The sequence below is a fragment of the Penicillium rubens genome (genome assembly GCF_028828025.1).
Source record: "Penicillium rubens strain IBT 27055 chromosome Unknown utg000003l_segment0_segment0, whole genome shotgun sequence".
Classification (NCBI taxonomy): Eukaryota; Fungi; Ascomycota; class Eurotiomycetes; order Eurotiales; family Aspergillaceae; genus Penicillium; species Penicillium rubens.
The window spans coordinates 5,720,957-5,737,487 of NW_026890601.1; the positions used below are offsets into that span (position 1 = coordinate 5,720,957).

A 16,531-nucleotide genomic window follows, 5' to 3' on the forward strand; every position below is an offset into this window, starting at 1 on the left:
CGGAAAAATTTTGAGTCAACTGGGCCATTCAACCTTCGAAGAGAGCCCTCCAAGATTAGCTCAAGCGTACTGGCAACATTGGAAGCAAAAAGCGAAGCCATCCATTCCCTGAGCACCAGGTATGGAAAGAAACGCCAAGTTAGGTATCACAGAGGGAATCAATCCACTACATAAGACGGATATCCATGGATGGAGTTACCATATGAAACACGATGATCACTGTCATGCAATTAAAAAACATATCCAGAGCCTGAATATGTCTACTTAGGTATCCATAACCCGAACCAACGCCCGAGATAACGCCATGTCGCATGAACAAATCGTCGCGACCTCATTTGCAAAAGCACCCGAGAGATATCATGCTGAAAACCCAACCTCATTCATGCCTCCAAAATGATATGCGCTAACTGCACCTCACCGGCCTCCACGATCCTTGCCGCAATGAGATCACCGACCTTGTCAACTAACCTGGAGCGGATATCGTCTGTGACAGTATGACCATTGGTCAAAAACGGTTGGCTACCACGCAAAGAGGCCAACACAGCCACAAGTGCATTCAGAACTCGCTCCGCAGCTGGTCGGCGGGCAGCATCGTCCAAGCCATCGCTGAGAAGCTTGGTGTATTCGGGCAGATTAGGAATGACGAGGACACGGATTACTTCAGAGCCGCCGACAGATTGAAGGCCAATCACGGCACCATAGTGAGCACCGAATGGCTTTGAAGGGTCGAGGAAGGTCTTGAGACAGGAGCGCACGAGCCGAGGCTTGAGCATGTGAGAGGAATGGGAGTATTTTTTGGCAATAAGGCTGAGGAGAGAGGCGGCCATATCGCGCAGAGCGAATGACTCCACGAGATCCGCAGTTCCACCAAGCTGTCGGCCGATGAGGCAGGTAAGAATTGATGGTACAAGAGAGGCGATCTGGTATGCGGTTAGCGTTTGAACATGTTCTCCAAAGATCACAGGGTCTGCTCACGTAAGGGTCCACATAAAGTGATTGGTTCTGGACCAATGCCTCGGCCATGTGCATCACCTGCGTAAGAACGAAAACATTCTTGAGACTATGGGTAACCTTCTCGGCAATGAATTGGACAAAGTATGGCACCAGTTGGTGCAGACCTGGGTCCTCGCGAAGGCTGGAATACCCGGAGGTGCGATAATCCTCGCTCGTTTCGTGCAAAAAGGCGCTGCAGACCTTTTCGAAGTAGAGCTGGAGTTCTCTTGAAAGCACATGCTTGACCAGTGGCTTGACAGCCACATCGCCCGTGCCACTAATTGCCGCCAGTGTCGAGTTGGCATTCGGACCTTTCGAGACCAGTTCGAGGTTGCGAGAATCGGCAGCGGTTGGGTTCTGAGGGATCGACGGTTGCACGCCTTCGACAGCCAACCAGTGGGCTAAAGTAGACGTTAGTGACTGAACAGCACCTCGAAGTAGGGAATGGTATCCACTCACCAGTGAAGGAGACTTCGCGGGGAACCTTTGGTAGAGGCGCATTTATCAGCTTCTCAAAATCGACCTCCTCATCTTCAACGTAGAACAGCGGTTGGCCAGGTCCTAGAGAGGCTTCGCCGAACTTCAGTGGACGGGTGGAGTCGTAGCCATACAATGGCTCCACGTCCAGGTTGCGCAAGGCCAGCGCGATGTCTTGAGTGGTAAGAACCGTGCGCTTACAGTGGCGCATACACTTCAATGCTTCCTCAAGAACCTGCGCAACTCGATATTCGACGTCCCGGGCGAGATTCTCAGTCACATCGTTATTGAGGTTGAGGATACCGACGGATTCGGCGACATCGCGGATGTTATCGGGGTTCCAGACCGACATGGTGAGAGGGCGCAATCTGCAATAAATGTGTTGAGGGAAAGATCGAGATAAATTCGGGTTTAGATAATAATGGTGCTATCGCGAAAAGTGAGGTGAAGGGCGAGGGACGAGGGGCCAGATGAGGTTTAGAAGGCTTGTCGCATCCTGAGGCCACCGCCAGCGGATCCACAGATTAGACAGAAGTAGCACTTTCTATTGAGTCAGTGCTGTGTATATACGATGAATGAAACGCGGCAAACCTCAATGGATAGAATGGATAAAGTGAACAAACGCTGTCTGGAAGATGAAAGCCTGTCGATAAGAGCTGCGCGAATGGTTCTGCAGTCACCCGTACAAGCTAGCCTACAGCCTACACTGAGATACTTTTGCTTCAAGACATCAAATCAATCTTCATTGTAATTCACAGACAGAAAATGATAAAATTAGATATGGCTAACCATAAGGTACTAACAATACAGTGCATCTTGATAAAGCACACCAATGACCTGAAACCAGGTACACAAGAGCGGGGAGTGTTATTCACTGCTCCTCCGGGTATCATAACAGACAGCACCAGCCAAGTATTGATCTACTGGGCTCCATCCTTGCCAGGTTCTTCCTTCAGAGACTCAGACTTGGGAACAACTTCTTTGGCAGGCTCCTTGGCAGGCTCCTCCTTAGATGCCTCCGCCTTGGGGGGCTCTTCCTTCGAAGGCGTCTCCTGCGTCTCCTCCTTGCTAGGCTCAGCAGCAATAGGCTCCTCGGCAGACTTGCCCTTGCCCTTGGTCTCCTGTTCCTTGTCATCAACCAGTGGGACGACCCTAGCATTGTCCTTCAGCTCCGGACCCTTGCCACCATAAGCTTTGGGAATTTTTTCGACAACCGAAGGAGAGAACTCCCGAGCTAGGTTGGCGCCGTTCGTGATCGGGTGGAACTTGCGGGTGGTGTTCCGGCTCAGTATAAGCTTCATGGCGGTGAACATCCAGCCCATGATAGCAGGAACGTTGACGAAGAACTTCTCCCTCAGCAGCTCTGGGTATGCCGTAGCGAACACATCGATGACCTTCTTTGTTGCGGCACGAACAGATGGGTCCATACGGAAGAACTTGACATTCAGGTAATCGTGGACTTGGATCATCTGATAGGGATCCTCGCCGTCGTACTCAATGACCTCGGTAGCATCCTTCATATTCAGGTCCTGCACGGCGAGTTCCATGAGAGCGGCGCGCCACTGGACGAATCTGCATGCAGTTAGCATTGATTGCGATTGTACTCTTCATGCCGGGTTCTTACTCATCGGTGTCCGCGAATGTTGCGCTAATATCCTTCACGGCCCCGTAGATATTCCAAGTAAACACCAAGGGCTGTCCATTCTCCTCATAGGTCGTCAGGTATCCCAAACCCTCGAATTTAGCCGCGCTGTGTTTCGCGGACTCTGCCAATGCCAGCGGGTTCACGTCCTTGCGCCATTGGAGTGCCTTGCTGAGCTGGGTCTCGGCGGCTTTGGCATTGCCTTCGTTTGCGCGCAGGAACTTGATCAGCACGTTGACAGTGGGGATATCGTCACTGTCCTTGAGTGGCACTCCCCACATCTCAGCGTGACCAACGTTTCCGAGAATGGTTGGCAGGCGGCTGAACAACTCGCCCAACGCCGGGTTCTTGCTCAGGTAGGCTGGCTTCTCAGCCTTGGGTTCTTCAGGCTTTGCCGCTTCGGACTCTGTAGTGGCAGTGGCGGCGGCAGTAGCATCATTTGCAGGCACTTGCTCCTTAACCGGGGCACTCGCAGGTTCATCTTTTGTTGCAGTCTGTTCGGTGTTTTCGACAATCGCGGGTGTTTCAACGGGCTTATCGACTGCTTCCACAGTTTGCTCACGTTTCTCGATCACGGGCGCACTAGACGCAGGCGCATTCTGATCAGCAGCATCCGCCATGGTGAGGTTGAGGGTGTTGTTGAGGTTCGAGGAAATAGGGGGTTTTGAATTCACAGGGGTCGCAGTTGCCTTGTCAATAATCGGGCCACTTATCAACCCCACCTGTCACCTGTCAGCCCTGCAATATATTATATTGTGTTTCATGATCGACATGTCACATCTATTTTTATTTTTCGTATCTCTCCTATATTTTTGTTCTGGCCTTTCTAAGTCATACTGTATTAATGACAATGTTGTACTTGGTTTGTGATGAACAAAAGCAAGCGCTCAGCTATAAGGAATTTTTGTACACAACTTTCGAGAAGGGAGTACTCTGTAGTGGGAATCGCTAACATCTGAAAAATTATTAGCTTTGAAAGAAGCTACTAAAGAAGCTATATATTTAGCAAATATAACTATCGGATTTTGAACATAGAGCTAAAATTAGGACATATAACAACCATATAGTATATATATGATCCTAGTTGATAATGATCTAGCTAACAGACAAACGTCCAATGGAAATGGATTGACTGGTCTAGTGTATTTACCAGTGATCTTGGAAATGGAAATGTCATGGCGTAAAGCATCGTCATCAAAGAGCAGTTCGCTCTAGTACCAAATTTTACATGAAAAGAATATGTGCATAGGCCCTTCGTATATACATAGTTCGTGGTTGTTCATTAGGCTATTATATAGCATGAATACACATAATTGTAGCCTGCATTGCGCTTGAGGGTGAAATCAGCTTATCCATTCATGGGATATTCATCTGGAGAGATGCAGGTCTGAGGTTGATGTCATCCGGATGTCATCATAACATCAACGTACAATGGAATCTTGGAATCTTGGAATCTTGGAATTCCAAATCTTGGTAGCTGGAGAACCAATCTATGGATATATCAAGATCTACGTACCTAGGTATGTGGGTATAAAGCCAACAATTAACACTATCTTGGCCTTTACTTCATTTTTCTCTACCCTAAACTACCACAATGGTCTCTAACGCTCAGAAAACCTTCAAACTCTCCACTGGTGCGCAGATCCCTGCCATTGGCCTGGGAACCTGGCAAGACGAGTCTGCCCAAGAGGCAGCAGTCCTTGTAGCCCTCCAAGCAGGATATCGCCATATTGACACGGCAAGATGGTAAACTTTCTCGATCCGACGCACAAACCTAGGCTGACTCCCCTAGCTATGGCACTGAGGTTGCTGTCGGTAAAGCTATAAAGCAAAGCGGCATACCCAGGAACGAGATTTTTGTTACCAGCAAGCTGTGGAACAACAAGCACCATCCTGACGATGTTGGACCCGCACTGCAGGCCAGCTTGGATGATCTGGGTATGGAATACCTTGATCTATTCTTGATGCACTGGCCTGTTGCCTTCAAACGTGGAGATGATCCATTCCCATCTGACAAAGACGGGAATCTGATAACTGATGACATTGACTACCTCGATGTAAGTCCTGTTTGAAAACCAACGGCAAGATTTTCTACTAACTGATCAAAGACCTACAAGGCAATGGAAGGCCTTGTCAAATCCGGTAAAGCTAAAGCTATCGGGGTTTCCAACTTCTCCCAACGGGAAATCGAGCGTATTCTTACGAATGCGACGATCAAACCAGCCGTTCACCAGATGGAGATGCATCCCTGGCTCCAGCAAAAGGAGTTCTTTAAATTCCACCGGATGCATGGCATTCATGTGACGCAGTATTCACCATTCGGCAACCAGAATGAAATCTATGGTTCCCGCGAGGACCATGGTCAGCTGGTAAATGATAAGACCTTGGTCGAGATCGGAAAGAAGTACGGAAAAACTTCGAACCAAGTCGCACTCGGTATGTATTCCTTTCGACTGTCCGAGATGATATTCCAAGATCTCATTAACCTTTTTGTAGCCTGGGGTATTGCACACGGCCGTTCCGTCATCCCGAAATCAAAGTCGCCAGAGCGGATCACACAAAACTTCGATATCGCCTTTGAGCTTGAACCTGAAGATATCGAAAAGATTGATTCGATCGACAAGAAGCTCCGGTTCAATGATTCGAGCAAAGACTTTGGTTATGAACTCTTCACTGGCCTTGACGGGAAGCAAACGTGAGACAGATATTCATTGCAGTAATGTTAGGTGCAGCTCACATAGGGTGTAATGCTGGGAGCTTTGGTGAGGTTATATATTTAGAAGAAATTGCAAAGCTTATTAGTCTCACATCGTTATCCTATACAGTATCACTTCATGGGTCACCTCTGGTAGGACTCAACAAGGACCAACGCAGTACTATCAGCTCATTCTAACATGGGATACTTTGGTTTCCTATATTAAAAAGACCAAGGGTTTGCTTAGACTTGCTTGATACTTTAGTTAGACTTGTAGATTCCAGAGATTTCACGCTGCCATTGCGCCAGCCGGGCCTGCGGAGATCGGAAGAGTTAGGCACTTTCTTTTAGTGGCGATATTTAGTGTCCATGAAGGGCCAAGGAATTTGAAATAACCTTACATTCTTGGTATTTCCGTAGACCTCTCATAAGAAGATCGACTTGGAAGATTATCATACTTGAACTAGATCCCCATGCAGATCATGATCCTGGTAAACGTACGGAGTACTCCGTCCACCGGTACAAAACGGAGCGCAATGCAGTCAGGTTCAGCCAAGCCACCTGCTCGGAAATGGACGCAGGCAGATGTGACCAAAACCTTCGACCTGCATATGCGAAAGCACATTGGCCAAACAGCGGGACGAATTGACGAGGTGCAGATGCCAGCAATGTACGAGGTACTCTGTAGGAAGTGCTAGCATCCAACCATTGCAAGTTTCTTCTGTTCGTATATTTCTGGCTGTCTAGTCCTGTAAATTGGTTCCCTATACACGTTGAGCGCATTCTGTAAGCAAGTTAAATTAATATTACTACTCTATTTTTCGTATTCTCTCGGACATGTAGCAACTAGAGCTCATCCGTCCCGAAGTCACTATCACACTCTTCCTTTTTCCGACTGGTTGAACTGAGGTTAAAGGCAGCGTTAACGCTAGCCAGCAAAGAAATCACCACTAGGTATCGTTAGATCGGGAAGCCAGCCATTAATATCAATAACTTACTGAGTACACACTGCAGCTCGAAGTACCCAAATCTTTCGACCATAAATCCAGCCAAGATAGGTCCGACCAGTAGACCAGACATCCAACTCATATTTGTGACTGCAACAGCACGAGAATACCCTCCGTAGTGACCGAATATGCCAGGATGCGATTCCTCCAACTCATCAACGGTTTCTATAAAGAAAACATCAGCATTCCAGTTCCCAGAAATGACACCTCGAGCTTACCGGTTGCTTCCATCGTGCCAACCCCCATAAGCAAGCACGTAAAACATCCAATCATAGTCGTACAGACTCCATAAATGATCTTCCCTCTAGATCCCAAAGTAGCCCACGGAAAGCGCTCATCGCCAGCGACTCCAAGAACGCATAGGAAAGGCGCAACAATGACAAATCCAATGGTAGTAGGGACCCTCGATCCGACACGGTCTTTTAACAACCCAACAAGAGGAGCCAAGACCATCCCAGGACCCTGAATAGACGCGAACAAAAGCCCAACAGGGAAAACGCCCCAACCAAAAGCGGACCGGACATGCATGGCAATCGTAGACTCGAAACTGGCGATAAACAGCGCAAAAACGAAATAGCAGACAATCCCCGCCGTAAAGCGAGGTTGGCGGAAAAGACAGACATAGAAGCGCCAACCGCCAATTTCCTCTGTAGTCGAAGCCCGATCTCCGTTGAGAAGTGGTTCTGCTTCCAACGACGGTCTATCTTCCTCGGCGCATAGAGATCCATTTCGACTGTGACAGGCGGTACGGCGCTTCTGCGGCTTTTCAATCATGAGCAGACGCATAATGATATCCACGACGAGAAACAGAGTCGCGCCACCCCATGCTGTCCAGTATCCTCCAATTCCAAAGAGAAACCCAGCAATGACAGGTCCCGAGCATGTCCCGGCTGCTGTTAGGGTCGAGCTCAAACCTGCTATCTTGCCCATGTGTTCTGATCCGATGTTCTCGGCCATTGTGGCCATGCCGACGATAAATAATGCGTTGCTGACGATGCATTGGAAGAAGCGACCGATTAAGAGCCAGGTTACTGGGAATGAATTAGGACAAATGGCTGGCAGTGCGACTCATAGTATAGAAATTGGACCTTACGGGATGTTGTGATTGATAGACATAATACGCTGATTAGCGTTAGAACCAGCAAGACCAGTAGTAGGACCTTCTTGGAGCTGGCTCGGTCGGATATATTCCCAACAAATGGGCTTGAGATGATAGATATCAATGCCCCTTCAACTAGAAATATGGAGGTCAATCGCTGGGTGAGGGATGTGTCTAGCCCTAGGCGGTTCTCGAAGATGTGAGGGAGCAGTGGGACCATGAAGGCGAAGAGCATTTCATCTAGAGAAAGCAATTGTAAGATAGGAACTCAATGTTCACTCTTCATTGTAATTCAATAAACGAACCTGTGAATAATGCCATGGACATGCTGCTGAGAATAAATGTATCGGACGAGCGCCAGCGATATCCCCATGTTGGTAATGAAACCTGATTCTTGGTATCCGGTAAAGGAAACATTTTAAGGCGTAGTTTAACAATTAAACGGCTGTTTTGGATCAGTAAAACAAAGCAGAAAAGAAAAAGGTTGGGATTGAGCCAAAAGATGCAAGCAAAATATATTTGCCAGAAGTAGATGGGCTTGGGAAGGGGGTGGCCTATATTTGCCCCAAAACCAAGCAAATAATGAGACAAGAGCACTCCGTACGCCGTACGCCGTACGGAGTACACTGGCTGCAGATCTAGGTAATATTATGATTGCTTTTTCCCTCTTCTGACCAATCTGAACCCTGTGTTCGACGTGCATTGATGTCCAGTGGCTCTAGCGAATAACAGCTGAATGCCGATCATGACCTGGGCCATTCTTAAAATACTGGCGTTGGTAGTATTATAACGATAGGATTGTCTCGTAACACAAGAAACATACAACATACTTATTTTCGCCTTTATATCCATGTAGGACAAGCCCGGGGACGATCTCCAGAGTTTACGAGCTTATTTAGACAAGATTCATGCTACCACGTTACGTGTAAGGTCCGGTAATATAGATCATGTATTCATTCCGGCCACAAGAGGATAGACTTCGGTCTGAAGCAAAGAGATCATTTGCTAAGTGGAAACCCAGAATAGGAAACGAAGAAGAATAAAAATCCCGGTAAAGAGGGATAGCACTGGGGGAATATACACAGAAGAAGAGAACACACAATTAAAAAAAGAGGAGATACTAGAGCGAGGGTGACCTGAGATCAACTAGGGCCACCGTAGGGGAAAGAACTAGACCCGAAGACATCAGAGCACAGGCAAAGAACCAGGAAGTCAAACTATCTCTATAGTCCGTTGCTGCGGAACCGTTCAGGCATCGGAGGCATAGCGGGCGGGACACCAGGCTCCGATTCATCATTGTCTTCCATTTCCTCATCCAAATCCTCGGGATGGCTAGATATATAATGTTAGCTTAAAAATCAAAGTATTAGGCTGGACCAAGATCAACATACGCAAGTAGCTCCTTGATATTCCTCATCTCATAGTGCTTTTTACGCTGCTGCTCGAAATGAGCATGCTTCGCGCGGGCCTCTTCAGTAGTCAAGAGCGGATCATGACCAGGCGCATCGGCACCATTTGTATCCTCCACACCGACATGAACATGTTTCTCGCTCTTGTGCGAGTCCATGCTCATGCTACGGTCACGGAAGACACGAGGGTCGTTCATAGCAACGTCCTGCATGTGTTCCTCTGGTTCACCGAGCTCCAGGTCAGGGATTTCATCCTCGGACACGCCCTTCCGGTGTTGGGCGGGCTTGGTCGGCTTGTCCAGCTCGTCGACGACAATACCCTGCGCATCAAGTAGGGTCTGCTGTGCCTCCTCGAGCCGCATCTGCTCATCATCTTCGCTGGGGTCGTAGTGGGGAGCGTATGGAGTCTTGGGTTCGTCGATCTTCATCTTCGCTGTTTTCTCCTGCTCGGCCAGGTACAGGTTTGCTTCGTCCCACTTCAGACGAGGCTCGTTCTCGTCATGGGCGCTGACTGTCGACTGTCTGCGCGAGCTAGAGCCTCGGCGGGCGGTGGATGAGGATCTTCGGCCTGCATTCTGCAGGGTGTTTTGGAGTGTGAGTTCCTTGGTCTCCTCAGGTTCGGGGATGGTGGGAACGGAGGGTGGGGAGACGGATGTCATCGGAGCGGTAGTGCCTTGGAAGGAGTTGGAGTTCTTGAGGATGCCTGTTTAGTTGCAAGAATGCGCTGGTCAGATCCCATCGTTGCTTTTGGTCGCCGTTTGGTGCTGACGTAGTCTGGACTCACCTTTTGGCCGATGATGCACATCATCGGAGCTGTGCGCCTTGGCCGGCATGTGCGGTGCGGTAGTCATGGTTGGATGGTAGCTAGGAAAGACTGTCGCCCGATTTGCAAGTAGACGATGTAATAAGAAGACTGATTTCCAAAGGTGGGGAAGGGAAATCAAAAGGATGTTTTATTTTGATTATATCACAGGCCTCCAAAGTTCAGCTGCAATCCAAAAGAGAGGCTGAGCACCGCCTGATATAGCGGGTAAAAACGGATAAATCGAATGAACCTGACTCAGATAGCTCAGTCACGAGTTGAAAAAGAAATGAAAGAATATAAGGTCAAGTGGTGGGGTGCTCGATGACGTCGGCCCGATCATCTACCCGACCAGCTTAGCTAAACCTTTATCAGATGCCCTTGGACGTCATATTATCAGGTCCAGTAACTAACTAGAAGCTTCTATGCTACATGATATGAAAATAATTTGCACTGTCACGCTTTTGTTCTGACGCTTAAAGGGACAATACATGGAGCTCTAGTGTGGAGGGATACGAACATGTAAATATGTAAAGGAAATATATCATTAAACTGAGATCAAAACAGCAAACCGCCCAGTCTTTCAATGTATTCAAGAACGCCAGTCATGTTCCAGAGCCAAGCCCAGACAGAAACCCGAGGCAAGAGTCCCAAAGTCCACGATAGTCCACGAATGCCTTAAAAACACCCAACTAGATCGCCCGAACGGGGGTATATGGATATATATGCAACATAATAATCACGATGTAGAGTTAAGAAAAGAAAAGAAAGTCAGAATGAAGGGGAAAAAAAGGAAAAAAAGGAAGGAGAGGAAAGAAAGGAAAAAAGGATCGAGCCAGCGAGGAAAAGAATGATAAAAGAAAAAAGCACAGCAAGACCAGAAACCCAGACAGGCCAAAAAGTCAATCATGCAATGGAGTCAAACTCCTCACGCTCACGAAGCCGGTTCCGAGCAAGAGTATCGCCACCGCTGGCCGACAGCTGCATCCAGTGCAGCGCCAGACACATACTCTGCGGGTCCGATTTAGAGTCTTTGTCTCGTCGATACATCATCTCCGCCTTAAAGGTATCCCGCGGGAGGGTCAGAGGGAGAGTCACGCGTGGAAGAAGCTCTGGGTGAGTCAGATAAAGAATGGCAAGTTCGCGCTGGGCGACCGGGTTGCCCTCTTTAGCAGTGATGATCCACATTCCCGCTGCATCTTGGATAGCATGGCCAGGGCGGGATTGGAAGTCCGAGGCGAAGGGGGGATGGCGACGGGAGAGTTCCTGGAAGACGATTCGGTCGGCGATCTCGACCATGCTGTGGCAGATCTCTTCTTTGAGGCTTAACGCGGCCAGACCGAATTGAAGGAATGCTGTCCCGCGATCCGTCTTGTTTAGCTGATCTCCTGGGACAAACGCTGAGATAAACTGCAAATCCCTGAAAAGGGTCTTCGGTTTCACATCTAGAATCAGATCACGTAAGGTTGCTACGATTTGTGCTTCCGACGGAGTGGAGTAGTCAGATCGTTGGGAACCACATGTCACTGACTCGGGAGAAGAAGAAGGTAGCATCGGGTCCACCTGGGGTAGGTTGTTGGGGCGCACCTCTGAGAAACTGTGGCGAGTGGCCCGACGGAGTTGAGAACTGCTCCGCATCCTGTCACCTTCTCCCGGTGAATAACTGAGAGTTGTAGGGGAATTGGCATCTTGTGGCGAGATGAGGGATGCAACCACCAACGAACGCAAGTCCCGCAACGCGTTGAGCTTTACAAAGGGGTTTCCATGGCGTGAAAACACTTCGATCAGCCGGTGGAAGACTGCCTTGTATGAGAACGCCGAATGCTCTCCCGATTCCAAATCTGCTTGCGGTAGTTGTGACGAGGCCTCCACACGAGGAGCTTTGCGCTGGGGTCCACGTAGGTTGCCTAGAGACCTGCTCCGGCGACCTTTCAATGAACCACGTTGCTGACCAAGATGCTTGGAGCGCTCTTCATAATCGGCGTAGAATTTCTGGACAGCAGCTCGTCGGCGCATTTCCACCTGAATGCGTTTCTGGTCCAGCGCATTGGTGAACCAAGCGTCAGTTTCACTACCGCAACTCCATACCGGAGAGCCCAAATCGCTCAGAAGCAGACTAGTCAGTGTCTGTCTCAAGCCATCCATGAACGCCGTCTTCCCGTGTGTTTTGCGTTCAACACGACGGGGCTGACGAGCAGCCGTCTCACTGAACATAGATGGTGGCCGCGAGTAGACACTCGATGCGCTTGTCGCATACATAGGGTGCCGCTGGGGTGCAGACCAGAATGAGCTGTGGGTGTCACCGGTCGATGTCGAAGCAGCGCGGCCAGGTGAACCTCCGAGAGAAGACATGTCAATTGAAGGAAAGTCACGCTGCGGTCTCGATTTATCGGACACTATACTTTGGATAGAGGGCTTGCGACCTAATGACGGTGTATCTTGATAAAGACGAGACATAGGATCGGGCATTGGCATATTGGCACCATAGAAGTGGGAAGCAGAATTTGTATCCTCGCTTGTTGTCGTTGAAGGTCGAGGAGTGCTAGGCATAGACATTCCTGGGAATGTGCGAGAACCGTAACCTTCAAACCTTGAGCGTTCCCCCTGGAAAAGCTCACTTGCCCATAACACCGGTGTCTCGGCCATTGTTTCACCCACTAGTTTATTGATGCTCATCCGGACCTCGTAACAGAATCGATGGATTCTTTCTTCTCCCTTGCAAAAATTGTCGATTCCGTTGTGCGACAACCATTTCTGAGTCAGCTCGACTTGCTCGTCAGACAGCTTATTCGGCCCACCCTGGCTACTGGGTGCCTTCATCATGTTCATAACTTGCACTTCGGGTTTCTGGAACAAGGAGCCACCCAAAGACCTTCCTCCGTAGCGGGACCGCTGTTCTTCGGGGAACTGACTGAAGAGTCGGGCTGAGTAGATCATCGTTTTTAAAGCCATAGCCACATGTTTGGCTTCCTCATATCTGATGGAGTTCTTGACGTCGTTCATGTACCACATCTTGTCTCGGATCTTGCAAAAGGTAGCCGTCAGGTCTTTGACTTGAGTTTGGAGTCGGCGGAGACTGTGATCGAGAGACACAAAGTCACTCTCGCAACGCTCAATGACAGCTCGTGATTGGATCAGAGAACGACTGTAGTTCTCATGCATCGGGCCCAATATCCATGAATCGTCCGTGATCCTTGATGAGCTAGGCGTCCCTCGTTGCCCGAGCTGCTGTGACGCATTCCACCAGTAGTGCGCACCGACAAAATCGGAGTCATGATGGCAGCATAACATTGCTTCGTTGAACCGCTGCTTCAATGACATGGCGACTGGCTGCGCGGTATTCTGTGAAAGGAACCCATAGTCGCCCGCGTCTTCAATGCGGTTCTCATTGACAAGTCGAATGATCGCTGTCTGCAATGCTTCATGATTTTCCTCCAGTCCTAGCGTCGTGGAGTGCGCATCATCGTCACTTTCAATTATCGGGGCTTTGGAAGTTTCATATCTGCTATCAGGAAGGAGGCTCCAAGTTAAGGCATGGCCGTCTGGTGCAACTGAGAAGATGGTCCAATGCTCGTCTGAGGGGTGCTCTAAGCTCAACCGCTCATTGGGATGGTCTAAATCAGTTAGCTCGAATCGAATGCGAGCGGCCTTTTCAGACATGCTATTTTCCGGCGCTAAAATAGAACGAGTCTCCACTGAGAATATGGAGCCATTATGTGACATAGGTTTTGGACTTGTGTCGTGCTTGAAACGAGGGAATCCAGAATCCGTAAGTGAGTCTGGCCGGAGGTTGACAGAGGGTGGCGGACTGGACGGCCAAGAATGAACTCCTGCAGAGGCTGGTGAGGAATGCAAAGAAGAGGGAGTCTGGTGGAAGAGAGTGTCTAGGAGTGTGAGAACGTCCAACGCAGACATCATCAGGAAAGTTGAAGACTTTCGTCGATGAGGAAGTGGTGCGTGTAAAGAGGGAATAGAAGGGTCACCCGCTACCTCCGGCGGCATGGTGTCATGGAACCGAGAGAGCATGCTTTCGACACGGCCCTTGATTATCGGGCGAGGTATTGAGAAATGATGCCTTCAACATATCAGCCACAGTGCCAAAATCTGCAAAGAGTTCAAGCTAGGATGACGTACATTGAACGCAAAATAGCAAAGACTTGAGCGTAGGCACGGTGCCCAACCTGGTTCAACAATTTCTCGCGAGCATCTTTTCTGATATGGAAGTCTAGGAGAAGACCGTGGGTCTGTCGCAGCAATAGCAGATTGGAGTCAGCTTCGCAAGTTCACCAAGGGCCAGAGGCTCATATACCTCAGGATAAGTCAATGCGCGATAGAGGAACTTTGAAAAGAACCACTGGAGAAACAAAAACTCCAAGAAACGACTGCGCGTCTCGGGATTATCCAGCTTCCGCAAAACGGCCTTTGCAAACTGTAGCACGGCGTGAGGAAAGCCGCCGTCTGGATCATCAAGTACACGGAATAAGTCATCAACGGCAGAAGCAAAGAATTCCTCCGCAACATCCGTTCGCAGGGGGTCCAGGGAATCCATGGCAAAATCCAGCCCGGGTGGTGTAGCTATAGGCTCCAGGAGAAAAGCACCGGTTTGTAAAATGTCCATTAGGTAGAGTTCAAATTTGGGGCGGGCTTTCCAAGTGCTGCCGGTGGTCCAAGAAGAAAGGATCTGGCCGATAAGAGGATAGTATCTACTACTTCCGTTGGAGATTAGTTGAGCGCAGACGGACGACCACACTTCCATACGCAAGCGGGCTTCAGGCGTCTCTGGATCCAATGGAGCGGCAAAAACGTTAAAAAGAAGTATAGATAGTGAATCAGTCCTCTCAAAGGCATATGCGTGGTCCTTGAATGCAGCGGACTGAGTCTGGCTCCTGTTTAAGAAAGTCTGGGCCCGAGCCCGGGAGGTAGAAGGGAACGCGGGATCATTGGTATCCAAAACCGTGGCGGGAGAGGTAAAAGCAGCCAACTGGGACGAGGACAGGCTTTGTAACCGGTCAACCAAAAACTGGGGATCAGAGCGGACCAGCCGCAAAATCTCCAAGAAGTCCGTCCGGGACTGGGGGCTCAGCTGATGAAGAAAATCCGGGAAACGGCCAATGTCAGTTCCCAAGGATGGCTCCCCGTCCACGGAGTCAGTCTGGCCATCGCTGGGAGCAGGTGACGAGCATGATTCCTGAAGGTCTTGTAGTGTATGGTAGAGAGCAACAAAACTGGCCTTGTCATCATGGCGGAGAGCTTCAACGAGACCTCGCTGTGCAGTCAGCCCGACACGAACCATACGTGCAGAGACGCCAATGGACACCTTGGTGGCACGCAGGCGCTTCTCCAGTCGCTTCCTTTGGGCCTGCTTGCGCTGGTTCTGATGATAACGAGTGGCAAAATCCTCGAATGAAATCTGGGGCGCATCTTCCACTGGTACAGGCCCGTTGTGTCCAGTGGAAAGAGCGGCCTCTACCATGGGACTGGCACGGCCCGAGCCCAACTCACCTGACCCCACGTTCGAAGATTCAAGTGCGCGCATGGCTGGCGATTCCGGAGGTGAAGGAGGCAAAGGCACAGATGCGGGATCTTGCGCCCGATGCGACAAGTCAGACGAGTCACATGGTGTATTAACCTTGGGGAAAGCAGGTATTTGCTCGGCTGGAGCTGGTCAGATTGGGCTGCAAATCATAAGGGGATATAAACGATAGGAGCACCCCTCTTTTCTCAACATCCCCATAGAAGGGAGAATAGCGCAAAAAATAAATATTACGACGTACTGGTTGTAGTATGCAAAGAGGACGAAGAATGATCCTCTTGGTGTTCTACCATCTTGCGATTAGCGACAGACAGTCGCAAACCCCCCTAGCCGACGGATCCCTATCGCATTCTGAAACGAAAACTAAGTTCTTAGAATGACGATGCACTCGATCGGCTGAACAGTGGGCTTCCAGGGTGAATGTGTGGGAAGAAAAAGGCGGGGGAAGAGAAGGGAAATAGGAAAAGGTCAAGGAGGGGAGATTTAAAAGAGTCCAAGTAAATGAAACCCGGAGTATAAAACAAATATAACAAGAAAATGATCAGAATAGCAAGACTCGAAACGGACAGTTGCAGACTACAAAAGTGCTAAAAGCCAAGTAGAAAAGACTTGTAAGAAATATGGCTAATAGCGAAAAGGACCAGGTACCGAGTACAACGAAGACGATGCGTTGGCAGTGCATGGAATGAGGTGTCCATGCGCCCCTCATGCGCCCCTCAGATTTTATAGACGTGTTCTCTCTCTTACGTATGAATATGTTATAGAGCATTTTTATACTAATTTTACACATATGTACAACATAATAATATATGGATCTGACATATTAAATCGCCACTTTGGTCTAAAATCCAAATTATCAAAGTTGTCAGAGTAG

General features: G+C 49.2%; 7 protein-coding genes across 7 annotated transcripts; 1 reads left to right on the forward strand and 6 right to left on the reverse strand.

Moving 5' to 3' along the window:
* Positions 1 to 380: 380 nt before the first annotated feature.
* On the reverse strand, positions 381 to 1,822 carry N7525_008404 (TATA-binding protein-associated factor TAF6; the record flags this gene model as incomplete). Its single annotated transcript, XM_002567149.1, has 3 exons — positions 381 to 920; positions 976 to 1,394; positions 1,453 to 1,822. 3 exons carry the CDS (start codon positions 1,820 to 1,822, stop codon positions 381 to 383), a joined length of 1,329 nt encoding a protein of 442 aa, XP_002567195.1.
* Positions 1,823 to 1,897: 75 nt separating this feature from the next.
* On the reverse strand, positions 1,898 to 2,363 carry N7525_008405 (uncharacterized protein; the record flags this gene model as incomplete). The annotated part of the gene is made up of 3 exons (XM_061214381.1): positions 1,898 to 2,014; positions 2,041 to 2,094; positions 2,274 to 2,363. 3 exons carry the CDS (start codon positions 2,361 to 2,363, stop codon positions 1,898 to 1,900), a joined length of 261 nt encoding a protein of 86 aa, XP_061068812.1.
* Positions 2,364 to 2,390: 27 nt separating this feature from the next.
* On the reverse strand, positions 2,391 to 3,732 carry sfh5 (CRAL/TRIO domain protein; the record flags this gene model as incomplete). Its single annotated transcript, XM_002567148.1, has 2 exons — positions 2,391 to 3,042; positions 3,095 to 3,732. The coding sequence occupies 2 exons, from the start codon at positions 3,730 to 3,732 to the stop codon at positions 2,391 to 2,393; spliced, it is 1,290 nt and encodes a 429-aa protein (XP_002567194.1).
* A 974-nt stretch (positions 3,733 to 4,706) lies between these two features.
* N7525_008407 (aldo/keto reductase) lies at positions 4,707 to 5,811 on the forward strand (the record flags this gene model as incomplete). The annotated part of the gene is made up of 4 exons (XM_002567147.1): positions 4,707 to 4,858; positions 4,905 to 5,169; positions 5,221 to 5,548; positions 5,609 to 5,811. 4 exons carry the CDS (start codon positions 4,707 to 4,709, stop codon positions 5,809 to 5,811), a joined length of 948 nt encoding a protein of 315 aa, XP_002567193.1.
* Positions 5,812 to 6,653: 842 nt separating this feature from the next.
* On the reverse strand, positions 6,654 to 8,330 carry N7525_008408 (uncharacterized protein; the record flags this gene model as incomplete). The annotated part of the gene is made up of 5 exons (XM_002567146.2): positions 6,654 to 6,757; positions 6,806 to 6,979; positions 7,033 to 7,845; positions 7,908 to 8,153; positions 8,219 to 8,330. 5 exons carry the CDS (start codon positions 8,328 to 8,330, stop codon positions 6,654 to 6,656), a joined length of 1,449 nt encoding a protein of 482 aa, XP_002567192.2.
* Positions 8,331 to 9,136: 806 nt separating this feature from the next.
* On the reverse strand, positions 9,137 to 10,173 carry N7525_008409 (PP1-complex regulatory subunit GLC8; the record flags this gene model as incomplete). Its single annotated transcript, XM_002567145.1, has 3 exons — positions 9,137 to 9,245; positions 9,305 to 10,025; positions 10,107 to 10,173. The coding sequence occupies 3 exons, from the start codon at positions 10,171 to 10,173 to the stop codon at positions 9,137 to 9,139; spliced, it is 897 nt and encodes a 298-aa protein (XP_002567191.1).
* An 857-nt stretch (positions 10,174 to 11,030) lies between these two features.
* N7525_008410 (uncharacterized protein) lies at positions 11,031 to 15,950 on the reverse strand (the record flags this gene model as incomplete). The annotated part of the gene is made up of 4 exons (XM_061214382.1): positions 11,031 to 14,199; positions 14,259 to 14,368; positions 14,434 to 15,785; positions 15,899 to 15,950. The coding sequence occupies 4 exons, from the start codon at positions 15,948 to 15,950 to the stop codon at positions 11,031 to 11,033; spliced, it is 4,683 nt and encodes a 1,560-aa protein (XP_061068813.1).
* Between the last annotated feature and the right edge of the window lie 581 nt (positions 15,951 to 16,531).